Source organism: Pleurodeles waltl, chromosome 7 (assembly GCF_031143425.1).
Source record: "Pleurodeles waltl isolate 20211129_DDA chromosome 7, aPleWal1.hap1.20221129, whole genome shotgun sequence".
In the NCBI taxonomy this organism is placed as follows: domain Eukaryota; kingdom Metazoa; phylum Chordata; class Amphibia; order Caudata; family Salamandridae; genus Pleurodeles; species Pleurodeles waltl.
Window position 1 is genome coordinate 441,737,951 of NC_090446.1, and position 23,638 is coordinate 441,761,588.

The 23,638-nt window shown below is 44.3% G+C and overlaps 1 protein-coding gene across 1 annotated transcript in view; it reads left to right on the plus strand.

Moving 5' to 3' along the window:
• TCTN3 (tectonic family member 3) overlaps positions 1-23,638 on the plus strand; it is a 594,612-nt gene that overhangs the window by 152,125 nt on the left and 418,849 nt on the right. The window contains exon 7 of the mRNA XM_069243971.1: positions 3,801-3,836. Coding sequence (XP_069100072.1) covers positions 3,801-3,836 — 36 coding nt within the window. The remainder of the gene's footprint in view (positions 1-3,800; positions 3,837-23,638) is intronic.

Here is a 23,638-nt window from a genome sequence, read left to right on the forward strand (position 1 = left end):
GTTTTTAACCAACATGTTTTAGGAGGGGACAGAAGAGGTAGTGGCACTCCAGCTGCACATCTACTACCAACCCCCATGAACTTCGGACCAAATGTTCCATCCTATGGCAGGATCACAAGAAGGTCCAAGGGTTCTACCCCTCTCTAGGCCGTGGCGGAGGTCGAAGAGGCAACGGAGCGATATCCCTTCCCTCTAAGGAGTGAGGGGCAGACTGCAGCGGCTCAAGCAGAACTGGGAGACCAAAACATGCGACGCATGGATACTTCAAACTGTGAGGGGCTTCCACATAGAATTCTGTGGTACTCCTTTGCAGAACTACTGACCCAGACCACTAATGTTCTCTAAGGAACAGACATAGGTGGTAGATCAAGAAGTTGTAGACCTCCTAGAGAAGAGAGCAATCGCTCCCTCCACCCTTCATCCAAGGGATTTCCTGAGCAATATTTTCCTTGTAGAAAAGAAAAACAAGGGTTTCAGACCAGTAATCAGTCTCTGAGATTTCAACCAGTGGGTGGTGTATCACAGTTTCAAAATGGAGCCTATTCATCTCCTTCACATTATTCTGTTGCCTAACAATTGGATGGTGAGGCTAGACTCAAGGTCACCTACCTTACCATCCTGATTTTTCCACCCCACAGTGTTTTCTTCAGTTGGAATGGGGCACATAGGTTTTCGAATAAACATGCCTTCCATTCGGTCTGTCCTCCGCACCTTGATGCTTCACCAAGGTACTACGACCCATCATGGAATGGCTTTGAGCATGAGGATCCAGACTTACAGTGTATCTAGTTGGCATCCTCATGAGGCACCAGGACAGAGAGCTACTCTGGTCACGCAACTACACATGGCCATAACCCTTCTTCAACATCTGGGTTTCATTGGGAACCTTCAGAATTTGTTCCAGCTCAGCCGATGCCCTTCCTGGGCTTCGAGATCGATTCAGTGAATCAATCCCTCTGGCTACCTCAAATGAAGATGCTCCTGATAAGCAAAGAGTTGTGCAAAACGGTGGAGAGGGAGAAATCCTCATCCAGCCACGATTGTAGGCCTATTATTGTAATCCATCCAGTCGATTTTTCTGGGCCTATTGCATTACAGTGCTCTTTAATCCCTGAAAGCACAACACCACAGAAATGGCTTAACATATGCCCAGGAGATCTCTTTATCTCTGGAGGCCAAAATGGAATTTCGATGGTGGCTTGACCACCTGCATGCATGGAATGGCAGGACCATCTTCTGGTCATCATGGATCTGGTTTTTTAATCTGATGCCAGTCGGCAAAGATGGGGCACACACTGTAGGGATATTACCACAGGAGGACAGTGGAAAGGGCACGCGGAATCGCTCCACTTCAACTGCCGGGAGCTCCTGGCTGGATTGTTAGCTATACGGAGTTTGGAGGCTGACAAGGGGTCCTGTTCTATTCTGCTAAAGACGGACAACATCTCGGCTAGTCGCAGCGGAGTACTGCCGAGAAGACTCAACCAGACTGCAGACTGGCAGCCACAACTCCTGAAGGATTACAGCGCTTGGAAACTGGATCCTTTTCTCTTTCAGAAGATCATGGATCAGTGGGTTCTATGTCAAGTAGATTTCTTTGCATCGAGATTCGGCCATCAACTACTGTGTTTTTTTTCAGATGACATCCGGATCCTGTTGCAGAAGCGATGGATGCCTTTCTCCAAGACTGTAGTATGCTTTTCCTCCCTTTTAAATGATCACTACACTCATGACGCTAGTCCGACGGCAGAAGGCCGAGGTGAACTAGTGACGCCGCTTTGGAAATTGCAAGTATGGTATTCAGTTCTTCTGGAACTTTCTATGGATTTTCCAATCCCAATCCCCGGACACATCAACTTCTGATAGATCCTAAGGGAAGCTTACAACAATGGTTCAGGACGGGACTCTCCTCTTGATGGCTTGCAGGACTACATGGGATGTTGGGAAGTCCCAGGACCTTTAATGCAAGCTGCTGCTCTTCTCAAGAAAGCATGGGCACAATCCAGTCAAAAGGTATGGGGCAGTCTGGCGTAGATGGTCATACTAGGGTCTGTGAAGGGACCTTGATCACATGGGGACAGATGTAGTGTATATTGTCAATTTTATTGTCCGAACTGGCAGAAAAGGGATTTGGTATAATGCATGATTAATTCATGCAGATCTGCCATTTCCGCTGGGCATGTACCTATTCATGGCATACCGTGGGGTGGGGGGGGGGGGGGGGGGGCACCCTTTGGTTTGTTGTCTTTTGAGGGGTGTTCACATTTCGGTTCCACCTGAACCTCAGTATTCCTCACTCTGGCATGTGAATGTGATGCTGCGGATGCTTGAATCCTGCCAGGATAACCAATTCTGGTTTCACAAGGAATTGACAGGTAAGTTGGCTATTCTTTTGTGTCTCATTTCTTGTAAGAAGGTATCTGATGTTTGTGCTGTAGCGCTAACAGCACCCATGTTTAACCCTGATGAAGTATCCTTCACAATTTCCAGACATACAAAGTCTCATACCGGGGTGGTTCATTACCCACCTTTTTCTGCTCACCATAAACTGTGTGTGGTTCGCTGTATCAGAGTCCCTGACTGAAGAATGTCATCCTCTGGGAACAACTCCGTTATTTTTCTCTCTCATGAAACCTTTCAACCCGGTCTCGGCATCAACCATCGCCCTTTGGTTGAGATGGGTTTTATAAGCGGCTGGAATTAATACTACTGTCTTTGGTGCCCATTGTACTAGGGGAGCAATGGTGTTGATGGTCTTCTCTCTAGGAGGTCACTTAGAGGATATTCTTGGAGCAGCAGGTTGGTCTTCATATTCCACTTTTAAGACCTTTTATTTTAAGCCCATCACAAGCATGGCATCGCTGGTGGTCGGGCAGCTTTAAACAAGCAGAAATTGAGCCTTCAGTTCTGATGTAGAATAATATATTTTATAGCTATCATGAAGGACATTTTCAATCCTATTAGGGACCTAGAGGTGAGGATTTCCCCACTGACTCTTTCTGTCATATCATTATCCTCCCCTCTATCTTGTATGGAGTCTACAAGGTTATTAATGAGTATGCTCATTATTTTTACGACATTTGATTGCTTCATATAACTGTTTTGATACTCCTTTGCATTGAATGAACCGGTCAATAGTTTCACTTAATTCCTGACAAATTATTGATTATACAGATGGATGTGTGGCAGGATGTTTCTGCACTATGGAGACTGGTATTCCATGTTTGTTTCCCTAGGACCTGACCAGAAGCAGGAATTTTGAGAAGATGGTTTAATGCAGGATGTTTGCATGAAGAAAGAGGAAGTGCTTTTCCTTGATGTTGAGGTTGTTGCATTGTTATTGCAAAGACCCATGGGAGTCGTGGTCTTTGACTGTTGTTGTTTAAGGCTATTGAGAAAAATAAAGGAAAGAGATAATCATAATCCTCGCCTCCGTGTCCTTAATAGAATTGAAACTTTCTTTCATGATAGTTATGAAACTTTATATTCACTGCACTGTTGTGACAAAAATAAAGACATTTAACATCAAAAAAACAAATCGTTTTGTGTGTCAAACTATATTACTGTACGAGAGCATAAGGAGCAATAGTTTGAGACAGGCATAAGTTGTTAGCGGAAAAGCAAGTTTGAATGCATCAACACGTTTAAGAAAAGAGGTTGAAGGGAGGGCTCAAGAATGGGGGGGGGAGGAATACACAAAGAGAAGAGGGAGCCATCAGAATGATAGCTATTTCTTCTGTTGTACATTTTACATGCAAGGATGGCCATTTAATAAACAGAAACTATTTCTATTCTTGTAGGTCCCTAATACAGTGAATGGCTCTGTATCACAGCAGGTAAAGTTGGTGCTACTACATAAACACACCTTCTGTACTTTATTGCTATGAAGAACGCAGATGTGGTTAAACATATTTTAAAGATTATAGCCACTGCCCATTTGTTTGTACCTTATAACAGAAGAAAAATACTTATTTTTGATAATAATTCTTTATTTTGGTTTGTTCTTTAAATGTGTAAGTAAAAAGTCATTTACCTCCTATATGCTAACACTGGAATGTTTTTTGTAAAGCGAAATCATTTCTAAAATGCTCCTCTGGGCCTTTTATTTAATTTCTTTATACCATTTTAGATTTGCACCTAGAATCCAACAACAGCTGAGCTGTGCAAGACCTCTAAAACAGGAACAAATGGGCAGCAGCCTGATAGTCATTTGATTCTTGTCAGTGAGGCAGGGCTGCCACATCACCCTACAATAAACCATAAAGTGAAGTTGGCCCTTGTTTCATTCTGACTGCTGCGATGGTGAAAGGATCTTAGTCACTGTTTCCATTTACATTCTCCTGGCTTTATAGGGAAGGCTTGTTGGTTGTTTGTTTAGAAAGGTGACTGAGAACATGCAAGTACAGATTTCTTCTAAATCACACCTTATTTACTAATGGACACAAGACTACAATCACAGAGACAGTGACGCATACTGGGGTGGCAGCAGAGCTGACCAGCGCGTTCTGCTGCTAGCGCACTCTCCCTTGCCCTGTCCCCAGAAGTACATGTGTCCGAGTGCTCTAGGGTACAGTGTCATGGCACCCAGGGTGAAAGGAGGGTCTGAGGGGAGGTGCGGACCAAGGTACCCCTCTCGAGGGGTAAGTGTGTTGGTGTCATGGTTGGGTGGGAAGGGGTAGGTAGTGGTTGGGTTGGGGGGTCTCTGCAGTGGAAAAATGGGAGAGTTCAATACATTATTTGCTTAGACTACAGGCCTCTTTCAGAAGCCAGGCGTGTTTGGAACTTTGGTAGAAACAGAAAGGTATCAGTACCCAGGGACAGAAAGTGGTTCGAACAGGGTGTGGATGCAAGCAGCATCAGTACTCGTGGTGGGAGAGTAGTTGGGTGCTCAGGGTGCAATATTTTTTTGATGTTGCAATGTACTTTAAGGAATACAATGTTTGCACAGTAGGGTGGGGGTGCTTCAGCCGCTATTGCACTGCACTTTAAGGGACCATATGTTAGCTCAGCACAATGCACTTTATGGCAGGCGCCTGATAAGGTGTCAGCAATATAGTAATAGTGAGTCATGACGCCTTGGTATACAGTTTACACTTTGCACATCCAGCACCTTTAGGAGTAATAAATTGCAAACAGAAGGAACTGTGGTGAGTGGGGGCGGCAGGCGTTCCTACAAAAATGTAATTCCAACTTATTTTTCTCAGGCACTTGCGCTTTGCAGCGCAGGTTTAACATCTCTAATGTACTGCTACTCAGGGATAAAGGGCATGGTGAAGTGGTCAAAGTTAAGGAATGCATTAGGACGCTGAGATTTATTAATAGCTACCCATATCAGTCAAAAAGCATCAGAGTGGCTTATTTTGTAAGGCAGATTGGAAATGTATAATGCAATTCCATAAGGGTAGGGCTTCTTATTATTATATTTAATGCGAACGGTTTAAACAATAAACGTAAACCCAAGGCGATGGAAGATTGGATAAAAGGTAATTTAACTGATGTGGTCCTTTTTCAGGAGATGCATTTCCAAGATGAAAAGATACCAAATTATAACATTTTTAAGCAATGGGCTGGTCATCAATGCATATCGTCCGCAAATGTTGCTCACAGCGGGGTGGCTATCATTGTTAATAAGTTCTTCCTGCTGCAGGTTGCCTTTTCTGAAATAGACAAAGACGGACGATGGGCTCTTATTAGTTGGGTTGGTTCATAAACATAGATTGACTGTAACCACAATCCATGCCCCCGTTCCTGAGGCTGAATAAGACAAAGGTGGCAAAAAGCCATATCCAAATGTATGGAAATCTTGGATCGAACTGATTTGTGGAGCGATAAGCATGTAATGAAACACGAGTATTCTTGTGTCTCGGGGAAGCAAAATTCAGCCGCTATACTAGATTATTTCTTGTCCTCCTGTGAGTTACATTTTGCAATTACAGACACTCTGAGTAATTTCTCAGATCATTCTTTGGTAGAGATGGAGATCCATGGGATAAAGGTTGAGAGGCCTACTCTGAGGTGGCATTTTGATAAGATCAACCTTGAGAACGAAGAATGGTGCAAGAAAGTAAACCGTGAGATAGCTTGTTATTCTGATCTACTAGCGTAGATTGTGTCTGGGAAGCATTTAAGGCAACCATTTGCGGTCAAATAACCTCACAGAGTATCAGGTATAGAAGGGCACTAGGTGCATCGCTGAGGGGAGGGGAGGAGCGGGGGGGGGATTTGGAGATCGCTCTCCATCAAGCAAATCTGGCACATTCCTGTAAAAAGACCACAACTAATAAATCAGCACTTAAGCCGGTGAGAGTGAATATGCAATATTATTATGAGCACGACTATGCAGCAAATGCTGCCTGTCTGCAGAAGGTGTATGAAGAGAGCGAGTATGCTAGGAGATTTTTAGTCTGGCAGACACATGAGCATCGGATGCGGAACAAGGTTACCTCCCTATTTGATGATGAAACTAAAATTAGGCTGACAGAGCCTGTACAGATTGAAAATTAAATTGAAATAAAGAGGTGAAAATGGATCGACTTAAAAGTTTTCTAACTCAGCTTTCTCTCCCTAAGCTTGGTATTACCCAAGCACAGGCTCTGCTATCCACAGTTACCCTTGAGGAGATAGAGGAGGTGGTGAAGTCATTGCCTAGTGGACAACCATGTGGTGGAGATGAGCTCCCAGTTGAGTTTTAACACATTTTTTACACCAGCCTTAAATCCTGAAATAGTAAGACTAGCCAATCATATATTATAGGAGGGAGAGGTCCCGGCTTCTTTCTGCACCGCGGTTAGCTTTCCGAACAAAAATATAAAAAATAAGAGGATGTTAACTTCTCTAGACCCATTAGTCTCCTAAAAAAAGGATTATAAAATAATCGCTAAAGTGTTGGCTAATGGGATGGGTAAAATTCTGGGATCTATTATAGATCCAGACCAGTGTGGATTTATTTCTGGGAGGCAACTTTTCTCTAATACGAATTTCCTAATTGATGCTTTTACCTTTTTTCACAAAACCGGATCTCTGCCCATGTTTTTTAATTAGTCGCGGTAAAGACATTTGCCCTTGTGTCCAGGGTCAGTCCTTATGCCATATTTTGTGAGTTTGGATTCCCTGAATGGCTGAGTCAGAGTATATCACATTTGTTTGTAGGGGCTACAGCTCAGATTGTCATTAATTCTTATAATAAAGGGTCTTGTGCGATTGCTAGGGGCACGCAGCATGGATGTCCTTTGTCGCCTACTCTTTTTGCGCTATTTATAGAGCCTTTAGCCATAGCTATACGCAGTGATAACATGATCAAATCCCCAATAAGTGGAATGACCCCCATTAAATTGTATGCAGATTATATATTGTTATTCTTAAAGCCAGAAAAGGCAAATCTAAACCAGGTTTTTAAAATATTTCAAAACTTTCAAGAGTTGAAAACAGAAATCTTATTAAATAATTGTGCATTAGACACTTTACCAACAGAAATCCACCCCTTAGTGAATCACCGCCCTGAAAGATATTTAGGAATATATGTTTTGGAAAATGTGGATGAGCTATTTGCTCTGAACTATATTGTCTGATTCACAAGATCAAAGCTCTTTTTTCTAGTTGGATTGATTTACCACTTTCAATAATAGGCCAGGTAGCTCTGATTATAATGCCAGTTCTTCTGCTATGCATTTGCTTATTATCTGCGGTTCCATGCACCCTGAAGATTAAGTTTTTTTTTTTTTTTAAGGAATTAGAGGGCATGTTCTTGATCTTTATATAGGCGAATAGGACACTTAGACTGGCTATTGAGGTGCTCTGTAGTACTCTAAAGGAAGGTGGTCTTGCCTTGCTCGATCTGAAATTGTATTACTTTGCTAATTTTGCACATTGTTTATATAGATTTATGTTTTCAAAAGTTCATCGTAGGATGAGCGTAGACAACTTTTATGTTTTCAAAAGTTCATCGTAGGATGAGCGTAGACAACTTTAATATATATATATATTTTTTTTTTTTATTAATCTGATTTTTCAGGATTTTTCGGCGCCTTACAAGATCTCTCAAAAATGTCAGATACAAGACTTTAGTATGGCTTCTTCAACGCAAAGATCAAATGTGTAAGCATTATAACTTTTGGGGCACTAATGGTACAGCCCGCTTGGCTCGTATTTGGCTCAGGAATCGTCCTTTATTAGAAAAGAACCTCTTGACTAGGTGGGATTCCAATGGATATCACAAGGTTCCAGACTTTTTAAACACAGCAAGCTGGAAAATTTGACAGGAAATATAGCACTCATTCAGACATTTTATGATATTTATGCAAGGGTCTTTTATCCGTATAAGACCATTTGTAATTAATTTAGACATTAGCAAAATATGGGATAGCTTAGAATTGGCTGAAGACTGGATAGAGACCACCACTTGCAGATCCAGTAGTTCATGGGCCGGTATTCTGAGGTGTCAGAAGGTTAGTACACTTTTGTATGTGCAGTGGTGCCTTAAAATGCAAAAAAATAAAGAATTAGAATATTGGTATGCTCTCAGATCTGGATCGCTTAAGAAATTTCACAGTTTATGGGAAACTCTGGGCTAGGCGATATAGTGGTGTGGATTTGTGGATGAGAGAGGGGAGATGACAGAGTTTGTCAATATATATGTGATGTTAATTTGAGACTCCGGATTTGTGCAAATTTTTGCTTTGAGTTAAGTATCTATTTTTACTTGTTGTACACTAAACTATTTATATCATATTATGCCATGATGTTGCCAATGTCTTTGCTTTATTATTGCCTTTTGTATGCTGTGTGAATTCTCCCAAATAAAAAATAATACAAAAGAAAAAGACTACAATCACAAGCTCACGGCTGGAAATTGCTAGTGTGAAGTCAGGAAATTTGGAGAATAAAAAAAAGTAAAATATGCATAGGATGTAGAGCATCCTGGCCCATGGGTGTGTTACAGTCTGAATCCAGAAAGTAATAATTAACAGAGGTGTTTATGTTTTAAGCATGAGACTGCTTAAATATTCTGTTTATCGATCATTTTCCAAATAAGGGTGTAAGTGCCTTTGTTTTCTATTGTAAAATATGTTTTTGGTATCTGGGAAACGGATTTGTTGGCCTTCTGATAACAGTTGGTGTTTGATAAAACAGTCTCCTTAACAGGGCATTGGTTGGAATTCGCTAGGCCTGTGTCAACATTATCATAATTAATAAATAATAGGTTATTTTCGGATAACTTCGGACTTGGCTAAATGCACTAAGTGATTTTTCCGATGAAGACGATATGTATCAGCCGGACAGAATTGGAAGTCAGGGTAATTGTTTGCTTTATGTGAAAATCCAATATAGTGTGCAGTATGAGAGCACAGAGGATGTCATGCCCAGCCGTTTAGTATTCAGCTTTCTGGAGGACCCTTCACTTTCTGGCTGCCTCACAAAGTTGGGGGGGGGAAACCTGAGCTGAAAGCACATCAATTCCCTGGAGTAGCAGCGAGCCTTCTCTTACGGGACTGTGGGCCAGCACCTATAAAAAGTGTTGAAAAAAGAAAGACCGTGGGGAGGACACGATTGGAGTGAGGGCCAGATGCAGAGATTCTCCTAGCGTGGTGGCTTATTTATTCAGATGCGCTTGTTCATGATCACATGCATAGTCTGGACAATGCTGGTGCAGGTCCTGGAGGAGTAAGATTGCTCTAAAACTGATGCGGCTAGACTATTGTATTGTTTAATTAGAGTGTCATGTTTAGCGTCAAGTTTCAAGGCGGCAGTAGGGGGAGGGCTTGTCTGCTTGCGGTCTTGAGAGTGACAGAGCTAGCTGTTTGAGAATGCAAGAAGTTAAGTGTGCAGCAAACCTTGATGGTCCAAGAACTTGAGGCTGAAGCTTTGCCACTGAAACCTAGTGGAGATGGCCTGGTGATATAAGCAGAAGGCTAACATAGAATATAGAAATGAGTGCTTCTCCTGCCTCAAGGAGTTGAGGCAGATAGTTGCTTTTGCACTGTGCTTTTTTGGTACCTTCCAGGTTTTCACCCTAGATGAAGTTTGCTGGGAGGGTCCAGTTGATTTTCTTGGCTGGAACAAAGACTATTGAATAGAATGGTGACAGTATAAATAGTATTATAATCAATAAGTTCTTATCATTTGCATGGGTTCCCTTAGACTAATAATGCGCTGGTCCAAAAAGGTGTCTCTTGCAGGAAAATTCTACATATAGGAAGTTTTTTTTTTGGTTTCCCAAAAATCAACTGTATTTGGTGGGGGGTAGCTATGGCCTGCCTGGAAGTAAGATTGCTCAAGATCTGGGCGTCCCCTGCTAGTTCCCGATGACAATGACTCTGTCTATGGAGTGGAAAACTGGGTCCGGGGTCTTTGAGATTGTCCTGTGTCACCTACATACCAAGCTCATCAGTGGACTCAGTAGGTAAAGCTGCGGCAGGGCAGACAAAATGGCAGCTGCAACATAATTTCCCCCTGGCGCAAGCACTTAGATACTGCAATCCTAAGCCTTGGGGCCCAGAGGCTGTCCTCGATCCCCTGGATGCTGGAGCGAGGCTGCAGTGAGCCTTCTGTAACCATTTGCCAGGATTTTTGCCAAGTAAATGTTGACGGGGCCTCTTGGCGGCAGCTCTGGCCTTTGAACTAAGGGATTGGGTCCACTGCGGAACTGCTTCCGTGGTGCTGGGATGTTTGGGGGCTGCCTGATGCTGAGGAGACTTGCGTTGGGTGGCAGAGGATCCTGATGCTTTGAGTGTAGAGGAAGCCATGGGTGTCGAGAGTTGTTTGGCGCTGTGAGGAGCAGCTAGCAGTGCCTTACTGAGCATGGGAGTGGGCTGTGTGCCATAGATGCACTCCTGCGAAACAAGAAAGGATGCCTCCTTTGCCTGCTTATTATGGTTTACCGAGTAATAATGCAGGACATTTCACATACAGTGCAGGTGCCAAGCAGTGTGCTTATGGTGTGTGTAGTGGATCCAATCCCTGGTGCCTGGTGTTGCGGATAGCGGCTGTGGCACATGGTCGCTGTGCACCCAGGAAGGAGAGGTGGCCACTGTGTTTATGCCACACCCTATACTGCGGATTAGTGGCTCTGAGGCTTCGCCCCGAGCCATGGGGAGAATGTCTTGCTCCAGGCAGTCGAAACTGCAGTTTGAAGGGCATACAGTGCACAAGGAGTCGAAGGTCGAAGACCGAAACTCAGAGGTGGCCCTAGAATCAGACTTCCTGGAGGTCAAGAATTTACCAAATTTGCAGTCTAGACTCACTGCAATCGATTTAAAAAAATAATAAAAAAAATAGACAAGTTGAACTTCAGGATGGACATTATTGCTGCCAAGTTGGAGAAGCATGAAGGTTGGCTCACGGATGCGGAGCACCACATCTCCGCTGTGGAGGATTCGCAGCAGGTAAATAAAGAGAAGCTACACCAAATGGATTAAGTCCTGAAAATGGTCAAGGCTAAAAATGAGGATATGAAGGCCAGCTCTGGGCGCATTATCCTCCCATTCTGGGAGTAGCTGAATTGACCAACACAGGAAAGATTGAATCCTTTGTGCAGTCTCTACTTACAACTCTGCTTGGAGTGGAATCATTCTCCAAGATGTTTCTTGTTGAATGAGCACTTCGGTCATTAGCTACTTGGCCTCCTCCAGGGGCACCTGCTTGTCCCTATTTAGCCAAACTGCTCAATTATCAAGATAGAGACACTGCTCTCCGGTTGTCAAGAGAACGTGCTGATCTGCAATATTACGGTGACCGACAATCCTTCTACACCAGTTTCATTCTGGCGGTTCAGGAGGTGTGCCACGCATTCCTGCAGTCAAGAAGGAACTCTGAAAATTCCACTTACAATATGCTATGTTATACCTGGCAAGGCTCCTAATTTCTCATCGAAGAACCACCAGGTTCTTCACTGAGCCACAGCAGGTTGCTGCCTGCATCAAGAAACTCCGCTTGTCCGGTGCCCTCAGCGTGACTGGGGTACTGATCACTCACCTACTGCATTCGATATGGAAACAGTGGAGCCAGCCTCCTGAGGCACTTGGGAGCCACATCGGCTTACATGTGACGGATTGCCATTGGACACTGCACAATGTTTTAACACCTTCCCTGGTCCGATAGGTGACTACCCTAGGAGTTACTTTACCGGATATGAATTGACACAGATGACCCAGCAAACCTGACATTTATAACGAGGAGGCCACCATGGTTGAGACCCCAGAATTTGGCCACTTTCCATTGGTAAACTCTAGCATGGGAATTATGTTACATTGATATGCTACTTAAAGGTGTTTCAAGATCAATTAGTTCTCCTTGTTGGCCAATTGAAGGGGGAGGCAATTTGTCATCCATGTTCAGGGGCTGGCATGAGTGGAGGGTGGGTGTGTTTAGAGGGTGGTCAGGACGCCAGTGTTTATTTATTTTTTTCTCTACTGCGTTGGCGTGGATTGATGGGGGTCTTGAGTCATATACATGGTGCCCTACAGTGGGTAGCAAGACAGAATTTCTTCCTGTCCGAAGGCCCACCCAGTACTAATGAGCAGGGGATTTCTCAGGTGGAATGTGCGTGGTTTAGTAATCATAGAAAACATGTACAGAAATTGCTGCCTTCTTGCAGAGACCTAATTAAAAAAAATTTTTTAAACAAGAAACACAATTGTCACCCGCACCGAATCCCTGTCCCTTCCTAAATTGGCAACTCTGGATATGCTGCCTCGTATTCTCCCTATACCAAAGGCGTTACCATTCCTATTAAACAGGGTACACCGCTCCGACTGGTATACACGGTGGCAGACCCAGAGTTTTTTTTATTTTATTTTTTATATATATATATATATATATATATATATATATATATATATATATATATATATATATATATATATATATATGGGAGGGGGGGGGGGGGTGCTGGCAGCACAGCCTATGACTTTAGTGAACACATTTGGTTTTAATACAGATAATCTACATTTATGTTGAAAACGCAAACAGATTGGACCATAATCTGGGGAAGTGATTTCAACATGACTAATGATCCGTGCTTAGACAGATCGCACTCACAAGCTCGAGGTCACGGAAAATCTTCTGTGATGCTTAATCACATTGTCAAAGATGGATGCTTGAGAGATGTCCGACGTCTTAGAAATCCTGATCCTCCAGCAAGGTACATTCTATTCGGGAGTACATAATATGTAGTTGTGAAAAAGTAGCCTCTTTCTAGCATTGTTACCCCCATTTTTGGCCTGTTTGTCAGTGTGTTTTGACTGTCACTGGGATCCTGCTAGCCAGGACCCCAGTGTTTATGGTTTGTGGCCTACTTGTCAGAATGTTTCACTGTTTTGGTCAGTATGCTTAACTGTGTCACTGGGATCCTGCTAACCAGGCTCCCAGTGCTTATGCTCTCTCTGGTTCCAAATTTGTCCTTACCATACTGGTAACCAAATATTTTAAATTGGCATACTGGACCTCCCATACAACTCCATAGTATATGGTAGCTAGGTACCCAGGGCATTAGGGTTCCAGGGAAACCCTAAGGGCTGCAGCATTTCTTTTCCCCCCCATAGGGAGCCCATGCAAAGGCTTCTACAGGACTGCCATTGCAGCCTGTCTGAAATAGTGTGTGCACTATAGGTCACTTATATGTCAGGCCTTCAGAACCTGAAGGCTGGGTGCAAAGTACCTGTGTGTGAGGGCATCCCTGCACTAGCAGAGGTGCCCCCACGTCATCCAGGCCCATTTTCCCACTTCGTGAGTGCAGGGACACCATTTTAAGTGTGCACTGGACATAGGTCAATACCATGTTATTGACAATACAATGGTAACTCCGAATATGGCCATGTAAGGTGTCTAACGACTGGGAATTATACCCCATATACTGATTCCAGTATTGATTGCACAACCCCATGCACTCTGGGGGCTCCACAGTGAACCCCCAGTACTGCCATACCAGCTTTCTGAGGTTTTCCAGGCAGCCCCAGCTGCTGCCACCTCACAGACAGGCTTCTGCCCTCCTGTGGCTTGAGCAGCTCAATCCCAGGAAGGCAGAACAAAGCATTTCCTTTGGGAGAGGGGCGTTACACCCTCTCCCCTTGGAAATAGGTGTTATAGGCATGGGAGGGGTATCCTCCTAGAGCCTCTGGAAATGCTTTGAAGGGCACAGAGTTCCCTCCTTGCAAAATCCAGTCTACACCTGTTCAGGGACCCCGAATCCCTGCTCTGGCGCAAAACTGGACAAAGGAAAGGGGAGTGACTACTCCCCTGTCCATCACCACCCCAGGGGTGGTGCCCAGAGCTCCTCCAGAGTGCCCTGTGGTTTTGCCTTCTTGGATTCCAAGGTGGTGGGGCACTTTGGGAGCATTTGAGTGGCCAGTGCCAGCAGATGACATCAGGGACCCCTCCTGATGGGTGCTTACCTGTTTAGGTGACCAATCCCCCTCTCAGGGCTATTTAGGGTCTCTCCTCTGGGTGTTTCTTCAGATTCGATTTGCAACACCCCAGCAGGAATCCTCTGCATCCTTTTTTTCATCTTCTACTAACGGATCAACTGCTGACTGCTCCAGGAACTCTACAAAACTGCAACAAAGAAGCAAAGACAACTTCTGCAACTTTGTTACTTCAGCTTCTGCCAGCAACTGCAACAGTTTCCAGGTTGTGCATCCTCCGAGGACTACCTGTCTTCAGCCTGCACTAGAAGAACAGAAGGAATCTCCCATGGAGTGACTGAGTCACTTCCCAGCTTCCGCAGGCACCTCTCTGCAGCGACGACCAGTGGCTTGGGTCCCCTCTCCAGATGACAGGCGTTGATCCAGCAACACAGGTGGTGGACTAAAGTGACTCAGACAATCCCAACGTCCAGCTTGCCTCCCCATGCAAGACAGGTACCCCTGTGCAGTGAATGACTTGCAGTTGCAAAGGATTGTGTGCGACCTTACAAGAAGGTCTTCGTGCACAGCACAGCTTAGGCCCCCAGCACTCCATCTTGTGATGCACAGCTTCCTGAGTGGTTCTCCGGCGGCGTGGGAATCCTTTGTGTCATGCTGCGTGGGCCTCCATTTTCACCTTCTTTATCCGCGTGCTGTGGGACTCCTGTGCAAGCTGGCTGGTCTTCTGAGGGCTCTCTGAGTTGCTGAGAGCCTCCTCTGTTTCCCCCTCCTGGATAGAGGCCACCAGGTCCCCCTTAGACCCAGGCAGCGCCATTTTCCACCAATGCTTGTTGGCGAATTCCAGCGATGCAAACGAGACTACGTTCATCCATCCAGCGTAGGACATCTGCACCAACCAGGAAGCCGCATCTGTCTTCTTTGGTGCAATACTGACTTTATCTTCTCACCGCTGGTTCTTCTTTTGCACCTTCATCCGGGTTAGAACAGGCTCCTGTTCTGCCTGAACTCTTCAGTGCTTCTTCGACTTGGTTCCCTTCTTCCACCGGTCTTCAGGTCCAGGAATCAATCGTTAGTGTCTTGCAGTCTCTTGTGGTTCTTGCATTATCTTCTATTACGACTTGCTAGTGTGTTTTAGGAAACTTGCTGTGTTTTTACTCCTGCTTTCCTGGGCTCTGGGTGGGGGTATTGTACTTACCTTTGGTGTTTTCTTACACTTCCAGCGCCCCTCTACACACTACACTTGCCTAGGTGGGAAACAGACTTTCGCATTCCACTATTTTAGTATATGGTTTGTGTTGCCACTAGGCCCATGGTGATTTTCACTATTTGCACTGTTTTCCTATTGTGTTTTTACCAGTTTTTGGTTACTAGTGTATATATTGTGTGATTTCCTTACCTCCTAAGGGAGTATAGTCTCCGAAGTATTTTTGGCCTTGTGTCACTAAAATAAAGAACCTGTATTTTGTTAACACTGAATATTGTCCTTCATGTTTGTGAGTACTGTGAGACTACAGTGGTATTACAAGAGCTTTGCATGTCACCTTGTTCAGCCTTGGCTACTCTGACTACACCTACCTCTAGACAGCCTGGCTTCTAGACACTGACAACATTTCACTTATAAGGGATAACTGGACCTGGTATAAGGTGTAAGTACCTTTGGTACAAACTACAAACCAGGCCAGCCTCCTACAGTAGTCTAGGTTAGATTTCTGGCTAGTAACAAATGACGTTAGCACCTGGACTGTAGCCGTGGTGCACTTAGTTCGTACATTTTCGGATCATTTGCCAGTCTTGTTGCACCTACAGCCTCCTGGGCATCCTTTGACTGCCCGACTCTGGCAACTCCTGACTAATGCATTACTGGACACTGTACTCTGAGAGGAAGAGGATCTTCGGACAGTGGTAGGCTGCTAGTTTCATGACAGTGAGCAATTGGTGGACACATATGCCTCCCTGTAGCAGGCCTTCAGGGTGTTGCTCATGGTGGAATGCATCTCAAAGCAGCACCCGGTGTCGCGAACATTGCGTTCTCACCTCGCAAGCTAGAAACGATCATCAAACAGAAAATAGAATGGTTAGCATCTCCACTCCAGTTCTCCTGGAACCCAGGCGTAATGAGATCTCAGAATACAATGGCACACTGGGGAAAGGTTGACTCACTACCTAAGGAAATATGCAGACACACACACAAACAGTGAGCAAGGCAAACCAGGCAGGCCTTAGCCCATGCAGTAAGGAAACCATGGGAGTCAGCAGCAATTACACAAATTCGCAGTTTGGTGGGCGAGTTGCAGTATGCTCTGTGTAGATTATTTTCCGACATTGCATGCTAAGTACCAAGTTGCCACAGTATCTACACAAAGTTAAGTTGGCCTGGATACGTCATGCTCAGAAGCACTTCCTGGCATGTCCGATAACTATGTGAGAAATTACTGATGAACTGCCTAATGGAAAAGCGCCAGGCTCAGATGGGTTCTTTGACGAGCTTTCTAAAATGTATATTCATCTGCTGGCTGTGTATGTGGAAGCTCTTGGGACAGAGGAGCTTTCTGATTCCATGTGGGGAGCCATTATTGTCACGTTACTTAAACCCAACGACACTGACTGTCATTCATAACGGCCACTGTCACTGATGAATTGTGATAGTAAAATCATAGCAAAATTCCTGGCAAACCAGCTTGCACTGCTTCTACCCAGCCTGGTTTTGCTTGACCAAGCAGGGTTTGTCCTAAGCAGGTCAACAGCCCGTAATCTCCGTACACTCATCGCCCTATTGAATCAAGTTGATCCGAATACTGAGGCTGCAGCAATCTTCCTCAATGCCCCAATTCTTGAGTGGGATTTCCTGTTCGCTACTCTACAAAGTATGGGTATTCCTCGCTACTTCATGCGGCTGGTCAAACAGCTTTATATAAAGTAAATTACCAGATTGTATTTGAATGGGCAGGTTGCTGCACCTATCGAGGTGCCTAGATGGACATGGCAGGGGTGCCCTCTATCTCCTATTCTCTTGGCAGTAGCTCTGGAGCCTCTTGCAACTATATTGTGCCAAAAATATAGCGGATATTCACTGCGATTTGGGGTTGACCCCTTTTAATTTTGCTCTACACGGATGATATTACATTATACGTACGTAATCTGCAGAGTGAACTCCACCCCATCATCAGGGAATTCATTCACTTTGGGAAATGGTCCAGACTCCCCATAAACTGGGCAAAATCATGTTTTTCCCCTCACAAAGTGCACAAACCAGTTTGAGCTGAAATACATGTTGGCATCGGCAGGCCCCTCGGTTAAGTACTTGGGTTCTGGATAAGTCCAGATAAGGAGGAAGTACTGACCTTAAACAATGGCAGGGTAGAATTGCTGGATGGCTTATGTTGACATTGCCAATGGCAGGGAGTATTGACTTGATAAAAATTGTGATTTTGCTGTGGTTTCTTTATTATTTTGTGAATATGTTTATTCCCCTGATTGAAAAAGCTGTTAAACACTCACCACCCTGCTATTGCGCCTAGTCTTGGCAGGAAAACCGCCTCGAATGGCCTGGTCTAAAATGACATTGCCATATCATCTGAAATTTTGCCTACTATAGGCTCTATCCCGTAAAATAATTAACCCACTTGGTGGTCAACACTGATGTAGCTCACCCACATCCATTAAATGTAGCCCTCTTGGCCAGGGTGCCCCACAGAGCAAATAAAATTAACCCTGTGCAATGCATGGTGCTTGTGTGGGCAAAATACGTCAGACATTTCCCTGCTGCTTTTGTATCCCCTTGCGGCACTGCTACGGGATCATCCATTGTTCAGTGTTAGCGGTGGATCCCAATTCGTGTGCCCAGCTTCCCAGTCTGCAGCTAGTCATATGTGGTAACCTCTACCCTAATGCAACATTTATTGAACTGAACACACTTGCACACCAACACATACCTATGCCGCTGGAGTGTTACCTATTTCATAGCCTTAAAATGACAAGCAGGAAGCTTACTCCAATGTTACCTGGAGAACCAGACATATCTGGCTCACTAGAAATTTTGGTTACTGCTACCAGTCCCAGAAAATGAATTTCCCTTATCTGTAGCGCAATACAGAAGCCGCTTACTAGGGCTATTTCCCTGGTGGGTTTGGCATGGGACGGTGATCTTAATCAGCAAATAACAGAGATGTGGTTCTACTGCTGAGCGCCAACAGGAGAATTACTCCCAAGTAGTAGATTGAGGCTTATACACTTCTGCTTTCTCCATTGTCTATATTACACCCAGCGGAAGTCGTACAAATGGGGTTTAAAAGACAATTCGTATAGTGCGCAGCGACTGGGGAAGGCAGACTTTGTTAACCTGGTGTGGCGATGTGGGCCGATTTGGCACTTCTGGTCACAGATTAGGAATTTACTGCTGGAAATGGTTGACCTTAGGTACACATAACCCCTACTAATTGCGCTGGTGGGATAGCTCCAAAAGATTACCAGTACTGATTGTAAATTTGTAGCTCTTCCTGTGCTGTTGACTAATAAATTAGTAGCGAAGCACTGGGGTTGTGGCAAAGCCCCAACGAAAGACCAATGGCTACAGAACTCACGTTTTGTAGTGAACAAACGAAACTGTATAGTGACTTATTGCCTGCATCCTCTCGGCTGCAGGATGTCTGGGCACCATTTAGGAATATTTGCTCACATCAGGTACTGTGCAGTCAGATTAATTATTTTATGATTTTATATGAAGACTGCTTCTGGTTTGCTTCACTCTGATGGGGGTAGGTGCTGCCAAACCCTCCTGGCTGTTAGGTGGATGACATCACTGTACTGCTGGGTAATAACCAATGTGGTGTTTGTTTGGCTCCCCTGGAGGGAGCTACTGCACCATGTTGGTAATGATGTACTGTTGTTAGAAAACAAAAAGCAATTAAGATTTTAAAAAAATCAAATACAGACAAAACCAATAAAAAACTGCTAAAATCTCTGTTTCTCAATTTGCTGGATTAGTACATTTTTCAGAGTACTACATGACTTAAATACTACTATCTTAGATATGTGAGTAAGCAATGAAATACAGCCTAATGACAGTCTTCAAAGTATTGAGCCTAAAATCAAAATTGTCCATTTGGTAAACAGTAGGTAATCAAGACCACCATGATTGAGACAGTTACAGATCAGCCAGCAATTGTGGTTGATCAGTCACTTCCAAAGCAAGGAGAGGCCTTAAGTTTGGCACAGATTCAGATATGTTACCAGCTCATAGTTCCGCCCTGTTCCCAGATGATCTATTAATGTGCACAGAGAAAATACAACATCTTGGAGGTGATTGGGCAGAAAGGCATCTGCAAGGTAAGACTTTCAATCAGTTATTAGAACTGATTTTGCAAGAAAATAGAGATATGAAAGCACCATAATCACAAGGGGCCAGATGTAGCAAGATTCCAAATTGCGAGTTGCAATTTGCGAGTCCCAGCGACTCGCAAATTGCAACTCGCAATTTGGAATGCAGAAAGGTGTATCAGACACCTTCTGCGAGTCGCTATGGGGTCGCAAAGACCCACCTCATTAATATTAATGAGGTGGGTCGCATTTTGCGACCCCCATAGCGAGTCAGGGCACTCACGGGGATGGTGGCCTGCTGGGAACAGCAGACCACCATGTCCGTGACTGCTTTTAAATAAAGCAGTCTTTTTTTTTCAAAGTGCAACCCGTTTTCCTTAAAGGAAAACGAGCTGCACTTTGAAAAAAAAAAAAACGAAACCTTTTAGTTACGATATTTTTCAGGGCAGGTAGTGGTCCATTGGACCACTGCCTGCCCTGAATTTTTTATTTGTTTTCCAGACACAAAGGGGAAGGGGTCCCATGGGGACCCCTTCCCGTTTGCGCCTGGGTTACCATCCACTTCAAGTGGATGGTAACTGCGCTTTCATTTGCGACCCCAATTGCGGTCGCAAATGAAAATGCATAGCATTGCGAGTCGCAAATAGGAAGGGAACACCCCTTCCTATTTGCGAGTCGGGAATGCATTTTGCGAGTCAGATCCGACTCGCAAAATGCAATTCTACATAGCAAAGTGGCTTTTGCGACTCGCAAACGGCGTTTTTCACCGTTTGCGACTCGCAAAACCCTTGCTACATCTGGCCCAAGTTTTTTTTCCCTAAATAATTAGTTTACCACAACTGATGAGCGTTTCTCAGATCTTGCACAGATTTCAAGCAGTAGAGCAAAGAGTATCAGACCCTGAGGATGGGCTAAGGATGCCTCAGAATACTGTAATAGAAATGCAGAGGGATGTTACTTTTCTAGCAAATAAAATAGAGGATTTGGAAAATCTTTCCTGCAGATCCAGTTTGCACTTCATTGGTGTTAGAAATGGGGACTTTGGTTGACAGTCCGGTTATCCCCTGTTCAAGCAAGGACCCTCACTCTAGTCAGGGTAAAAGAGAATCACCCTCAGCTAACCGCTGCTTACCCCCTTGGTAGCTTGGCAGAGCAGTAGGCTTAACCTCAGAGTGCTAGGTGTAAAGTATTTGTACCAACACACACAGTAACTTAATGAAAACACTACAAAATGACACAACAACAGTTTAGAAAAATAGGAAATATTTATCTAAACAAAACCAGACCAAAACGACAAAAATCCGACATACACAAGTCAAGTTATGAATTTTTAGAGGTTAAACTCAAAAATAGCACTTAGAAACAAAAATGCTTCGATGAGATGTTAACACGGCGTCGTGACGGAGTCGTTCCCAACAAGCCGACACCAGCGGCGCTGGACACGGAGTCGTGTAGACCCCCAAGTACCTTTGGTGAAGAGTGAAAACAAACTGATGCGCGAAGTCGGGGATCGTGGCGTCTGTGCGAAACGTTGAATCTGTGCACTTCAAGCTGCGTCGGTCACGGCGTAGTGCGGCGACTTCCATGGAGTCGCGGACTTCAGCAGGGCTGCAGCGGCGTCGGGCCTGCGAAGAGCGTCGCGTTCCAGCGAAGGAGTGCGGCGTCGGGTACAGGCGGCGTTACCAGATTCAGCAGCGGTGTCGGTCCGGAGTCGTCCGAAGTCGATTTCCTTGGATTTCCACCAGCTTTCCTTTCAAGGGCCCAGGGACTGGATAGGGCACCACTTGTTAGAGCAGAAGTCTCTCCAGAGACTCCAGGTGCTGGCAGAGAGAAGTCTTTGCTGTCCCTGAGACTTCAAACAACAGGAGGCAAGCTCTAACTCAAGCCCTTGGAGATTTCTTCTCAGACACACACCAGGGGGTTGGAGCCGGCATTGTCAGAGGCAGGCACAGTCCTTTCAGATGAGAGTGACCACTCCACCCCTCCCTCCTAGCAGAGATGGCTAATCAGGAAATGCAGGTTACACCCCAGCCCCTTTTGTGTCACTGTCTAGTGCGAGGTGAAAAACAACCCAACTGTCAAACTGACCCAGACAGGGAATCCACAAACCGGGCAGAGTCACAGAATGGTTTAAGCAAGAAAAATGCTTACTTTCTAAAAGTGGCATTTTCAAACGCACAATCTTAAAATCAACTTTACTAAAAGATGTATTTTTAAATTATGAGTTCAGGGACCCCAAACTCCACATGTCCATCTACTCTCTAGGGGAATCTACACTTTAGTCATATTTAAAGGTAGCCCCCATGTTATCCTATGAGAGAGACCGGCCTTGCAACAGTGAAAAACGAAGTTGGCAGTATTTCACTGTCAGGACAGATAAAACACATTACTGTATGTCCTACCTTATCCACACACTGCACCCTGCCCTTGGGGCTACCTAGGGCCTAACTTAGGGGTGCCTTACATGTAAGAAAAGGGAAGGTTTAGGCCTGGCAAGTGGGTACACTTGCCAAGTCGAATTTATAGTGTACAAATACACACACAGACACTGCAGTGGCAGGTCTGAGACATGATTACAGAGCTACTTATGTGGGTGGCACAACCAGTGCTGCAGGCCCACTAGTAGCATTTGATTTAGAGGCCCTGGCACCTCTAGTGCACTTTACTAGGGACTTACTAGTAAATCAAATATACCAATCACGGATAAACCAATCACATACACATTTTACAGAGAGAGCATATGCACTTTACACTGGTTAGCAGTGGTAAAGTGCTCAGAGTTCAAAAGCCAACAGCAACAGGTCAGAAAAAATAGGAGGCAGGAGGCAAAAAGATTGAGGATGACCCTGCATAAGCAAAAAAGTCCAACAATTGGTATTGCTGAGGAGAGTTAAAGTCAGGGGTGGTCCAATCCAATTTGTTGAAGGAGCGATAAAATCCAATATTCACACGAACTTTGCTAACGATCTTTCAATAACGAGAGCACATAAGGTTCCAAGTCAAAGATCTTTAAATGCAGTGTATTCACATACCCTCTTACTGTACTTTGCAGATTATTAGGTTAATTTCAGTATTCAACAGAAATCTTTTCCACTAGCCCATGGAATGAAATTTCAATTATTTCCAGAGAGGTCTATAACAGCAAATTGTTGCCAAAAAGAGTTGAAGGGGGTTTGGATCATTTTCAGGCTGCAATTCCACAGGCTTCCTTAATCCAAAAGTTTAAATTGGAAGTACTGTTTAAAGGGTCATTTCACATATTGACCTCTACATTAGAAGCAAATGCTTTTTTGAAAGAAGTTCAGAATACTTCGGAATGATTGAATGAAAATATTATTCATGGTTTCCTTCTTCATGTTTCTCTAGGCTGTCTTTATGATTGTTTCTGGACAGTGTTGAGATATTTGTGTCATTTTCACACAGTATTTAATGGTTTTGACTTTTTATTTAGTAGATGGTAAATGATAGAAGGAAATACCATTTCTAGATGGAGCAAGTCTGAGCCCTAGGTGCAACACCATGGCCCCAGTTATTTTGGGGTCACATAGTGGCCCTGGGGGTATGGCAGGCAGTTCCCCTCTGAGGGCCTCACAACGAAGGGACGGTGTTTTGGTTTGTGATAGGTGGTCACAGTAGTTGGAATATCAGAAAAAGGGTAGTTTGCACAGTTTGTAGACCAGTAATATTTCTCAAGGATGGTACATTAGGATCAATAATTTAGTTTGAACAAACATGTTGTGGTTTGATGTGTCTGGTGTCTCAGTTAATTAAGATCATTACATGCAGTATTAATGACTTATCAAACAATGAGTCTATTTCGAAGTGGTTGAAAACTTTTAATCCAAGTGTAATTTATTTTCAAGAAACTCATTTAAAATCTAATGATCCGAAGTTGGTAATTCCTAGGTATTTTTCTCAGACTTTTTACTTTTCATCTGGGGCAGCCGTGAGGGGCATAGCTTTCT